General features: G+C 35.4%; 3 protein-coding genes across 4 annotated transcripts in view; all 3 read right to left on the bottom strand.

The window, feature by feature from the left end:
* LOC106872786 (serine--tRNA synthetase-like protein Slimp) overlaps nucleotides 1–18 on the bottom strand; it is a 99,409-nt gene extending 99,391 nt beyond the window's left edge. The window contains exon 1 of the mRNA XM_089339882.1: nucleotides 1–18. This exon is cut by the window's left edge and continues 337 nt beyond it. The gene's annotated coding sequence lies outside the window, so the exon portion shown is untranslated.
* Nucleotides 19–40: 22 nt separating this feature from the next.
* Nucleotides 41–1,116, bottom strand: LOC106872783 (suppressor of cytokine signaling 2). The gene has a single exon (XM_014919885.3). It carries the CDS (start codon nucleotides 976–978, stop codon nucleotides 142–144), a length of 837 nt encoding a protein of 278 aa, XP_014775371.1. The 5' UTR covers nucleotides 979–1,116; the 3' UTR covers nucleotides 41–141.
* A 5,301-nt stretch (nucleotides 1,117–6,417) lies between these two features.
* Nucleotides 6,418–12,500, bottom strand: part of LOC106872785 (bis(5'-nucleosyl)-tetraphosphatase [asymmetrical]) — a 16,397-nt gene continuing 10,314 nt past the window's right edge. For both annotated transcript variants that reach the window (XM_052975798.2, XM_014919889.3), the window contains exon 3: nucleotides 6,418–7,052. In XM_052975798.2, the coding sequence (XP_052831758.1) occupies nucleotides 6,736–7,052 (317 nt within the window). In that variant the 3' untranslated portion in view covers nucleotides 6,418–6,735. The remainder of the gene's footprint in view (nucleotides 7,053–12,500) is intronic.

The raw sequence follows: 12,500 nt of genomic DNA, 5'->3' as shown, positions 1-12,500 counted from the left end.
GAATAAAGAAAGAATTTATAGCGAATAAAGAAAAACGAGATTTGTTTTTGTTTTTTTTTTGAAAAAATAATAGTATTTTATAATAATAAATAATAACAAAATTATAAATATAATGCAATAATTTTACAAAAACAAACATTATTACAAAACAAATGGATAACTCTTCATAAAGTCCACAAGAAACTTTGGCAAACCTAGCGAGTCTCTCCAATCCTCCTTTGATGAAACAGTAAGATTTCGGTTTTGTTCCAATGAATAATTATTTACAGAAAGTCGACACAAATGTGCCAAAGAAGGAACTGAATGTAATTTTGGCGTAGTAAGTTCCGAAGAATTATACCTCTTGTTGTTGCAATCAACCCACACACAGCGATGCCCGTTGTTTAAGAGACACGGGTTCCGTCGGTTAGAATAAAACTGTACAAGATCTATGATACTTTTAAAATGAGGCATATGTTTTTCTAACCTTTCATCACAGTCTAAATGAAATTCTCCTTTATTGTATGCGATCCTGACGCTTGTAACTCCTTGCTTCGAACTGACACTCAAAGAATACAGATATTTTGAACTCGAACTAAATCGTATAAGAAATGTTCCATGTTTAGAATTCTGAAGCAAAGATTTCGCATCCGCATTACTGATGGATTCGTAAAACCATTTTCCATTATGTAAACACTGTTCGTTGTAAGAAAGAACGTGAAGATCGTTAAAAGATTCTTGAGGCAGCGGTAAAGAAGCAGTTAATTCGCATCTCAAACTTGTTTGAACGTAACCACGAATTCTCTTATTATTATTATTATTATTATCGATATCCGTAGATTGGTTACCTGTTGCAACTTCTGTACCTCCGAAGTCATCCACAACTTGCTTGTTGCAAGCCAGCTTGGTAGCGTTAATTGGTAGTTTCTTCTTGGTTTTCTCCTCGCGTTTTAAACACAAGTTGTTGTGTAGCTTCAAGCAGTAGGAAGACGGAGACATGTTTCTATAAACGATGTCGAAGACAGGGGTGACAGCTGTGTTTCATAACACATGGCTTTCGTTAGTCCATTTATACACAGTTAACTTTTCCGAGAAAATGACAGCATTGTTATAACGAGAAGCGGAGGGAGGAAGGGCGACTATATATGCTGAGGGAGTAGCAGTGGGAGAGCTAATGTAGTCGAGACGTAGTGGGGAAGGCGGACGCGACAAGTACGTTGCAAATTAGAGGGGAAGAAGAAGTACTGGACTGCTTTTCTTAGAAAAACTATAAATGCTCAGAAAGTTATCGGTAAAGAGATTTTGCGGTTAACTAGAAAATTAACTGGAAAGTGAATTATTCTGAATTTGAGAAAATATAACGCCAAAAACTCATTTTATTCACTTCTGATTTCTAAAGAGTTAATCACAAATTAATGGAATGTTGTTTCTTTTGAATTATTAACCAGAAAATATTTAAAAATGCTTTCCTTTGGATTTTGTTTATTATATTTCCGCAGAAGTTTCAAGGAAGAGGAGGTGGGGACATCTCTATTCTGAAACTCCTAGGAATACGTACTCACGCTCTCAAACACACATACACACAGATAAGAGATATGTAAACATATACAAACAATATATTTATATCGTATGGATGTGTGTGTGTGTATAATGAATGTATATTTAAAATAAAGTGTATGTACTGTATATATTTAATTTCCATTAAATACACATTATATAAGTATATACCTTTAATTTATATTACAAATCTACATGAATGTTTGTAATATGCATACACACAGCTTCGCCAGTTGCCAAACAAAAATGAAAGTAGTTGTAGGGTAATATATATATATATATATATATAATTAATTCAATAATAGGATAAGATCTTTTAAATATATATATATATATATATATATATATATATATATATATATATATATATATATATATATATATATATATATATATATTTACGTGTTTCAGTCATTAGACTATGGCGATGCTGGAGCACCGGTTCGAAGAGTTTTTAGTCGAATGTATCGCCCCCCCCCCCATACTTATTTTTTTTAAAGCCAGGTACTTATTGTCGGATGCTTATGCCGAACCGTTAAGTTACGGGGACAGGGGCAAAATGATTTCTCGGTAATTTCTCCACACCTGATTAAAATCATTACAATGCAAGTATTGCATCGTCATTACGTATCGTTGCATTATCTTTAGGAGTAAAAATTAGTCAGCATACTTGTTACTGGGAGAGGCCGAAGTAGGCAGATGACAAGTACTTTTTCTCAAGAAATCTTTTCTAAAAAATTTTCCTCAACCCGATTGTAATTGAGGTTGCTATTCTTTTCTCTGTTAGCTTCCTTCAGTTTCCGTCTACCAAATACCCGAGGCTATTGTAGAAGACACTTGTCTAAGGCGCCACGCAGTGGGATTGAACCCCATGACTCATATGGTTGGGAAGCAGGCTTCTTACAGCCATGCCTGCGTCTTATATATATATATATATATATATATATATATATATATATATATATATATATATATATATATATGTATGTATATGTGTAAATTCGTATATACAATTTTTTTACGTTCATCTACATGTACATATAAATACATAACTGGGTACATGACGTGGCAAAAGAACAAGGACAAAATAGTAAACAAGGTGCAACAAACAAGCAGGCCACATAGAAATATCCCCTTTATCAGCTGCCACCATTAAAACTCCGGCGTTTCGAAGAATTAAGGCAGTATAGATATATATGCGCACGCGCGTATGTGCGTGAGAGAGAGGGGTACTTCTGAGGTTCTGGATTTCACTTTCACTTTATTCTGCAACAGTTAGCAAAACATTTTTTTTCTTTTTTTTTTTTTCTAAACCTTGCTATTTAAAGTTGTTCTTGAACAAATCTCACCACGAGTCACCTTTGGCTTTCATCCCTCCCTCATCCCCCGCATCTTGAGGCCTATAAAGTAACATGCCCACCGGTCAAGTATTGGAGTCAGTATTTAGAACTTGTTATTTATGGTTATATTAAAGCTTCACATGAGGCAGATATTTGGGTGATGCTGCTACTACTGACCATACCATTTCCACCATCACAAAAGTACATCTCACTTGACCCAGAAAAATCTTCTGCTGAATGCAACATTGCTGTTGATGTGTGTGCAGAAAATTTTTGCATTATCTTTTTATGTTTTACCCGTTTCAGTCATTGGACTGTGGCCATGCTGGGGTACCTCAACGGTTTGAGTTGAGCAAATTGACCCCCAGTATTTGTTATTTTTTTTTAAGTCCGGTACTTTATTCTTTTTTGCAGAATTGCTAAATTATGAGAGGATGTAAACAAAACACGTGTGTGCTTATTTACCTAAGTTTTAATATCATCTCCTTCAAAATACTCACCTTGCACAGCAATAAACTGGTCCCAGCGTTCCTGTCACATTTGGAATCTGGCCTGGAACTCAGTTTCTGTAAGTGAGTATAGTGAAGAATTCCAGGTAGGAGTAGGGGTCCACCAAGGATCAGTGCCTTCTTATTCATCATAGTCCTCCAGGCAATAACAGAATAATTCAAGACAGGATGCCCCTGGGAGATCCTTTATGCTAATGATCTTGCTCTAATAGCTGAGTCACTGCCAGAACTAGAAACATGGGCTGTGACTACTGAGGACGTGTAGGCTTGAAAGAAATGAAGCTTGTATGCTCTGCTGGATGTGTAATGTTAGTGTGCATACATGACAGAGTGTAAGCAACCCCCTTGATTATTATGTGAGGTGCAGTTGAGTGAGAGACCAACAAAACACCTTGTAACATCAAAGATGAACTGAAGGTAAGGATCATGATAGCATTCACCAACTTGAACAAGGAGACCGTCCAGAAGAGTTGAAGGAGATTCCGAAGTCATCTGGAGGATATAGTTAAAGCCAATGGCACTTTTTATTGAATGAATTTACTCTTTAGTATTTCAAGATATTTTTATGTAATTTTGGTGAATATATCTGTTAAAATGAGATGTCAGTGTTATTTTCATTGTTGCATAATCTAGATGACAGTTTATTCAATGCACCCTGTATGTGTGTGTGTGTGTGTGTGTATATATATATATATATATATATATATATATATATATATATATATATATATATATATATAAGATAGATAGGTATAGACAGATATCTGCATCTATATATAAATGTATCCCTCTATCTCATGACCTGGGCCAATCATTATCTGTCTGTCTGTCTATGAAGGGGTACTGAAAAGTTCCTAGCTTTGGGTAAAAGAAAATACAGGAGGATCAGTTAATTATGATTTTACTCAACATATTCCCCTCTCAGATTCACACACTTATTGCAGCAGACCTTCAGTTTTTCTAAGCTCTGTAAAAGAACTCAGAAGGCAGAGTCTCCAACCAGGCTTTTCACAATACCCTTAATGCTTGGAACTTTTCAGCACCACCTTGTCTGTCTCTCTCCCTCCACCATATATATATCTATATATATATTATACTATTACAAATATAGGGTAAAGGATTATTAATTTATTAATAAATTAATAATTAATAATTTTTACTAAGTAGTTCGGTATGTAAAAAACCATTATCAGTAAAGAACTTATTTAAAAAGTTCTTTTAAAATTATAAACATAATTAAGGGATCAGCAACAGTTGCTTCACCACATACCAAAATTTAGAAATAGCAGTTAAAGTGCTAATTCTAAAATAAGTCTCCAACAGATAGCAATACTTGTAACTCACAAAGGCAAAACAAGAAGAAAAAATAACGAAACTATATATATACATATATAAAGAGAGAGAGAGAGAGCTGTTTGTTTGCTTTCTCTTTATTCTTTTTGTTTACCTCATTTCTTGACAGGTGAAGCTGCATTTGTGGTTTATGATGTATTGGTATTTATTATTTATTTTAACTGTGACATGCTTATGAAATTATTGTAGTATTATGCAATAAATGTGTTGCTCACTCCATTCTCTTAATATATACATATAGATAGATAGACAGACAGACAAAGTGAGCTAGCAGAATTGTTAGCACACTGGGTACAATATTCGATGCCATTTTGTCTATCTTTAAATTCAAATGTTGCTGAGGTCAATTTTGCTGTTTATCCTTTTGAGGTCAATAAAATAAGTACCAGTTGAGTGCTGGGGTTGATGCAATTGATTTACCCCTTGCCCCTAAATTGCTGGCCTTGTGCCAAAATTTGAAACCAATTTATATATGTTGGCTGTGTGCCTTAATAGATTGCTTCTCAACCATGTGGCAATGAGTTTCAGTCCCACTGCACAGTACTTTGTGTGTGGATCTGGTCAAGATGGAAACTGAAAGCAGCCCATTATATGTGTGTGTGTGTGTGTGTGTCCTTGTCTCAACATTATGCCATAGTTGTAAATAGGTTTCACCATCTTTTATATCTCTCTCTATGTTGGATATGGAGCGGGGATAGACACAACTGTCTTCACACAACATACTTCAGATTACTCCACTAAACACGATACTTCAATAAATACAAACCCTCAATGATCTCAACAACTTCCTACAACTTCCATGAACTTTCAATGACTCCTATGACTCCCTTGTCTCAACCAATATGCTACTCTTTATGAGAGTTAGGGTAGTCCATTCTTCCAAACCCACAAGGGTGTCAATAGCTCTCGCCACAACACCATCATAAAAGTCTTGTCCTTTATTTGCAATTTTCCATGAAAACATGTGCAGCCATGGGGAAGTAACACCTTGCTTGGAAACCAGTAAGGGTTGGCAACATGAAAGGCAACAGGGCAAAGGAAATCTGGTCCACAAATAGCATCAGAAGCAGGCAAGAATGGAAAAGTGGATGTTAAAACGATGATGATAATGATGACATACATACATGTATCCATTCACACAAACACACACACTGTTTATGCATATATACACACTGTCCTCATTAAGCTGATAATCAGCGTCTTTGTTTAAAAACCTAAGTACAAATATATATGCCAAGCACTTTGAATAGTGAATGTTATCAGTTTGTTGCAGTAGAGTGAGTGAGTGTGTGTGTGTGTGTGTGAACAGTGTTCAGATTTTGAGGGTGAGGTCACTTCTGGAATCACAAAACAATAAATGTAATGGTTCCTGATCACAACATTGTCATTCATTTCACCAAAATTGTAATAGAACAGAGTATTTTTCCCCATCACTTTCCACAAGACAAAGATCCTCGTTCTGCTCGCTTCATTAAAAATGTAAGGTCAAATGCACTTCCTAGCAGTAAGTAGGGCAGATATCAAATGTAGCCTGACCAGGGGTGGAGGGGGCAGGAGAGAGAGAGAGAGAGAGCAGAGAAACCCACTTTAGGCCATCACTTTACGTTTTTGCATTGAATGTATTTGATAACGTCATTTATCATATAAAGCATAAAAGAAGAGTTAAAAATTCAAATACGTAGCTTAAAAAATATTTTATTAAAAATCATATTGTATATCTAAATATTTGAGAAGAGTTGCTATTAAAACAATTGTAGATATGAAAATTTGTATTATTTTTATCTGCACTACATTTTGATGAGTTTCATCCCTGATAATTGTTCAGTATGTCTATATTCAAACCATTTAAAATGTAGCTTAGATGTAAATATCAAAGCAATTTTTGTCGTCAAAGATGAAGTTAAGAGTCTGACTAATTACTATATTGATATTGCAATTCTTTCTTTCTTCAATTATTGAATTCAACTTCAAAATCTTGCATCACACCAGCACATATACTATGCAGATTTCTTCTCCAAATAAGCTGTGGCTTTGTTTAAAATGTCTTTACTGTTTTGGTATTCAACAATATCAAGAGCTTCTTTCAAGGAACACCACTTGTAATCATTGTGTTCAGAGGACAGAGTCACTTTCACATTGGGATCTTTGACTTGTGACAACCAATAAATAACACGTTTAGAAGCATTTTTTACAGGATAAAAAATTTCTACCTGGAAAGTTTCATCAAGTATCATTTGGTTTTTATGAAGTCCAGCTTCTTCATAAGTTTCTCGCAATGCTGTATCGAATTCCATCTCACCAAGATCGACATGACCTGCGACAAAAGAAATCAACACATATGAAGAGATTGACTTATGATTAATAATGAACATATTAACCCTTTCATTACTATATTTCTGTTGAAATTGACTGCCTTTGTTTCAATTAATTCTGAAAATAATAAAGAAACTGTCATTATTGAGCTGGCAGAATCATTAGCACACTGGGAAAAATACTTTAGGAGTACTTCATCTGTCTTAACATTCTGAGTTCAGATTCCACCAAGGTCAACTTTGCTTTTCATCCTTTCGGGGTTGATAAATCAAGTACCAACAAAATATTTGGGGTCGATGTAATCAACTAGTTTCATTCCCACAAATTTCAGGTCTTGTGCCTTTAGTAGAAAGGATTATTAATCTGGTGTTTGGAACATAAATTAACATAAAATTTTGATAAGTTTTAATTTTGATCACTTTAACCCTTTAGTTACCATATTTTTATCAAAATACACTGTGTTTTAGTTAATTTTGAAAATAATTTTTCATTTGCTTCAGTCATTGGACTGCACCTATGCTAGGACCCCACTTTATAGGGTTCAGCTGAATACATGTTTTAAGTCTGGTACTTATTTTATTGGCCTCTTTTGCTGAAGCACTAAGTTATGGAGATGTAAACAAACCAATTCCGGCTGTCAAGCAGTGGTGGGGGACAAACACAGACACAAAGGCACGCGCGCACACACATACACACACAGATATGTATACAATGGGCTTCCACAGATTTCATCGGCAGGGCACCTTGAGCAAGCATCTTCTATAGCCCCAGGATGACCAATGTCTTGTAAGTGGATTTGGTCTATGGAGATTGAAAGAAGCCTGTTAAGTGTGTGCATATGTATGTATGTGTGTACTGGGGCATCTCCTGGGGCGGGGGGGGGGGGGGGGGTTAGCCAAACAAACCAATACCAGTTGTCAAGTGATTTTGAGAGACAAACATAAACATAAAGACACACACATATACAGGGTGTGATGGGTAAATTGTCACCATTTTATATTCCTAATTTTGCACATGGACAGTGTCTGTTTTTGATTTTGTCAGTATAGGAGGGTCAGTTGGGCAATGTCTGTAAGAAAAACAGCACCATGATAAAATTCACTCTGCCAGAAATTTGGAAACGACATACTGTACTGCTTAGCATTCACACTGGATGCTCCAATAGAAACATTTCAGAGTCTTTGGGTGTCAATCTGAGGACATGTACTGAGAGTGATAAAAATCAAACATCCAGTCAACATCATGGTGTTTGGAGTAATCACTAGTGATGGTGACATTATGCCTCCATCCATCTTCTCACACGGACTCATACTCAACACAGAGGCCTACTCAAATGCCCACAGGAGGTAGTGCTGCCCTGGGTCAAGAGTGGGGTGGGGGCTGCTGGAAGTCCCTATGTCTGGCAACTGGACTCTGCACCATACCACACAACCAGAACACAGTTATGGCTGTCAGACTATTTCTGTGAGCACATCACCCCTAATATCTGGCCACCCAACTCCCCAGACTGCAACCCCCTTGATTATTACGCGTGGAGCACAGTTGAGCGAGAGACTAACAAAACTCCTTGTAACACCAAAGAGGAACTGAAGGCAAGGATTATGGCAGCATTCACCAACTTAAACAAGGAGACCGTCCGGAAGAGTTGCAGGATATTCCGAAGTTGTCTGTAGGCTATGGTTGAAATCAATGGCAATTTTATTGAATAAATTTACTCTTTAGTATTTCAAGATATTTTTTGGGGTGAATATATCTGTTGAAGTGGGATATCAGTGTTATTTTCATTTTTGCATAATCTAGATGACAGTTTATTCGCCGCACTCTGTATATATATAAAACTTCTTACCACACTGCCACAGCTGCATCTCTAAGTTTGTTGAGTCACAGCTGAGCTGGAGGCAACACTAATAAAACCCCTACTTTATACACGTGTTCATCTTCAGCTGAGTCACAAACCAAGATTAAATGATCCATTTCCATGGAATCCTCGCTGCAGCAAAAACCTTGTGACATCAGCAATATTTATGTCATTGTTTTTTCAGTGGTGGAAATACAAACACTTAAATACATCCTCTCTCTCTTTAGTATCAATGAGACTGACATATATATTGTGACTGTGGCTTCACAAAACTGTTCCTCTCTGCCTCACACAGCTAAATGATATCCTGCTTTTACAAAATAAATAAACAGCAAAAAATAGAAAAATATAAAACAAACAAAAAACTTCAATGAAAAATGTGTAGGTAAATAAATATCTTTTCTTTAGAAAAAGATATGAAATACCAGTGATGATATTTCACAATATTCTAATGAGTCAAAAACTTTTCATTTTCTTTAGACCAGTTTTTAGTTACAGCTTTTATTCAGCCAAACTCCATTCTCAGAACTCAGTTCATAGAAATGGGAGTGAAACAAGTTCCTTGTTTGTGACTGTTGTTATAATTACACAATAAACTTACTTCATAATTATTTGGTCTCTTATACATTCACTCACAGAAGTTCAAAATTAGTTGTTTCTGATAATTTCACTAACAAAAGCATGAATGCGTATTGTGTCAACACACACACAGACACGCATAAACGTATATTATACACACACACACATTCATAAACATAGGATATAAAACTCAGCTTTTTCCCTTTATTTCTCTCCTATCAATTTTAGCCTGAAGCACCCTACCCAGAATGTTGGTGGAGACTCCACTCCCTCCCCACAGCAGTTTCATTAGTCTTTCTCTTCATTTTTCATATATATTTGTGTGTGTGTGTGTAGTAAGAAGTTTGCTTCCTAACCGCATGGTTTCAGGTTCAGTACCGCTGTGTGACTCTTCGGCCAAGTGTCTTCAACTATAGCCCCAGGCTGACTAAAGTCTAGTGAGTGGATTTTATAGATGGAAACTGAAAGAATCCTGCTGTATACGTATGTTTGTGTGTGTGTGTGTGTGTGTGCAGAGTATGACACTGTTGCCTTACTTTCACATTACACGAGAGTTCATCAAACCATTTCTCTGTCATTTTACTTTCTATATTCCTTACTGTTTTCTCTTGTATTGTACTATATATTCTATGTTTTGTAGAATCATACATTTAGGAGCTTTTATTTATGAGTTCCACCAGATTACTTAAATCCATATATTGATACTTAAATTTTTATATATATATATATATATATATACCTAGTCAAAGATAAACCTCTGTACTTGGAATCCATACATTGTGACTTGAATATATATATATATATATATATATATATATATATATATATATATATATTTTCTCTCCTTATATCTTTGTGTGTTCCTTTCTGTTGAAGAGCGTAGGCTCGAAACGTTAAAGACTTTCTCTATTCCCAAGTGTTATACTAATACATCCATTTGTTGTTTACACCACCTACCTTCGTCTGTTGTTTTTTCGTGAATTCTCCTATATATATATATATATATATATATATATATATATATAAATAATAATATTAGAGACAAAATCCAAAATTACAGGTAAAAAACTCAATTAAAATCAATTTATAAAAAATAAAAATTAAATTGAGCTTTATAGATAAAGTATATATAAAATATATAGTTTTAGGGAAAATAACCAATTTTCAAGAACTCATCGATGAAAATCCACTATCACATATAGAAAAATTAATAATTAAAAGCACAATAAATGAGTATAATATAAAGTAAAGTAAATATCGTAAGATAAATATAATATATATATTGTTTCTTTTTAGAAAAAACATAAAAATGGAGAAGCACACTCTAAGAAGCAGAACAGTCTATATTTATTACTGGTGAAGGTCTGTTTATAGGGTTACCCTAGGTTTATTGCCATGAAGAGTATCTTTATGGCATATCATCAGACTCTAAGACTTGTTGGCCTATGACCTCTTTAAAGTATGGAGGGGGAAACAGACCGAATATAAACAATTGGGGTTATCTTCCTCTTTTGGTGGTCATGTGCTGGTCATTGGCTTCCGGCTATGTTGTTATATTTCAGCTATGCCACATGTTGGCTGTGAGGGTAGAAGGTAGGAGATTATCTCTTACCTTCTAATCAGCAATCAATTTCCAGCCATGGTATAAATATTATCGCAATTATTGTTATTATGCAGTTCCCAAAATGCTAATAGGAATTTCCTGAAATACAAGAACAGCCCCAAAATCTCCGTTCTGGAGTTGAGTAAGTTCCCTGGTATGTGCGAATCTTTCAGGATTTCCATGCATTTGGCTACGCATAGCTTGCAGTGTTTTGTTCCATTTATGTATGGACCTGGACGGTGGAGCATTTTCCATGACATTGAGAATGGAATTCCATCTTCCTTCAGTTGCCAGATATTGCTGGCCAGCAATGTTACATATTTCCTTTCCAGGCGTTTGAAGGAGGATTTATGGTTGGAGAGACGTTTCTTGAAGGAAGTTCCCTTACATTCGATGTATCTCCTTGGATGTGTTGAGTTGGTGTCATGCCTACTATTGCTGCTGTTGTGGTTATAGTTGATGATGTTGCTGCTGTCAGTGTTGCTGTTGTTGCTGCTGCTGCTGCCAGTGATAGTGTTAATTCTGGTGGTGCTGGCACTGGGGCGGTTGGTGGTAGTGCCACTGCAAGTGGTGGTTGCGTCAGTAGTGTTACTGCTTGTGCGTGTGTTGTTGCTGGTACATGTTGTGGTGTTGAGGAAGGTAAAAACCTTGCCAGATCAGATTTGAGCCTGGTGCTAGAAGACACTTGCCCAAGTTGCCACACAGTGGAACTGAACCTAGAACCATGTCGTTTGTAAGCAAGCTACTTAGCACACAGCCACTCGAGCACCTATTATATATATATAAATGTATTATATATATATATAATTGGTATATATATGTATATATATATATATATATATATTTAAAAATTTAAGGAATGGAGAAAACGCATGTTATAACTGCATACTTTATTCCGACATATGTTTCGAAGAATTACAATTTATGCGATCCATAGGAATCGGCGATGTTAAAAATGTAAACTTCTCCTCAGGGAAATGCATGGGAATCATCTTAAACGTAAGACATTATGACCGAGTATGATAACTATAGTTGGATAATGTTATGACGTGATTCATTTGAAAAAACCGTTAGAGATTTGGACGCTACCAGATAGTAGGATGGACAACACATACATACAAATATATATCCATACATACACACATAGTTATATACACATATACACACATATATATACGCACACATACACATAAATTTACACATATACACACACATACCTACCTATACACAAATATACATAAATGCATATTCATCCCCATATATACATAAATACAAATATACACACACATCTATACATACACATATACATGCATCTACACCTATAACCAAACAAATACATACGCCTATAACCAAACAAATATATACATGTATACATATATATACGTATACACACACATGCACATACATAC

This window comes from Octopus bimaculoides, chromosome 22, assembly GCF_046866305.1.
Source record: "Octopus bimaculoides isolate indiv1 chromosome 22, ASM4686630v1, whole genome shotgun sequence".
Taxonomy (NCBI): Eukaryota; Metazoa; Mollusca; class Cephalopoda; order Octopoda; family Octopodidae; genus Octopus; species Octopus bimaculoides.
The sequence above is the reverse complement of the archived record's forward strand: the minus strand, read 5'-3'. Positions and strand labels throughout refer to the sequence as shown.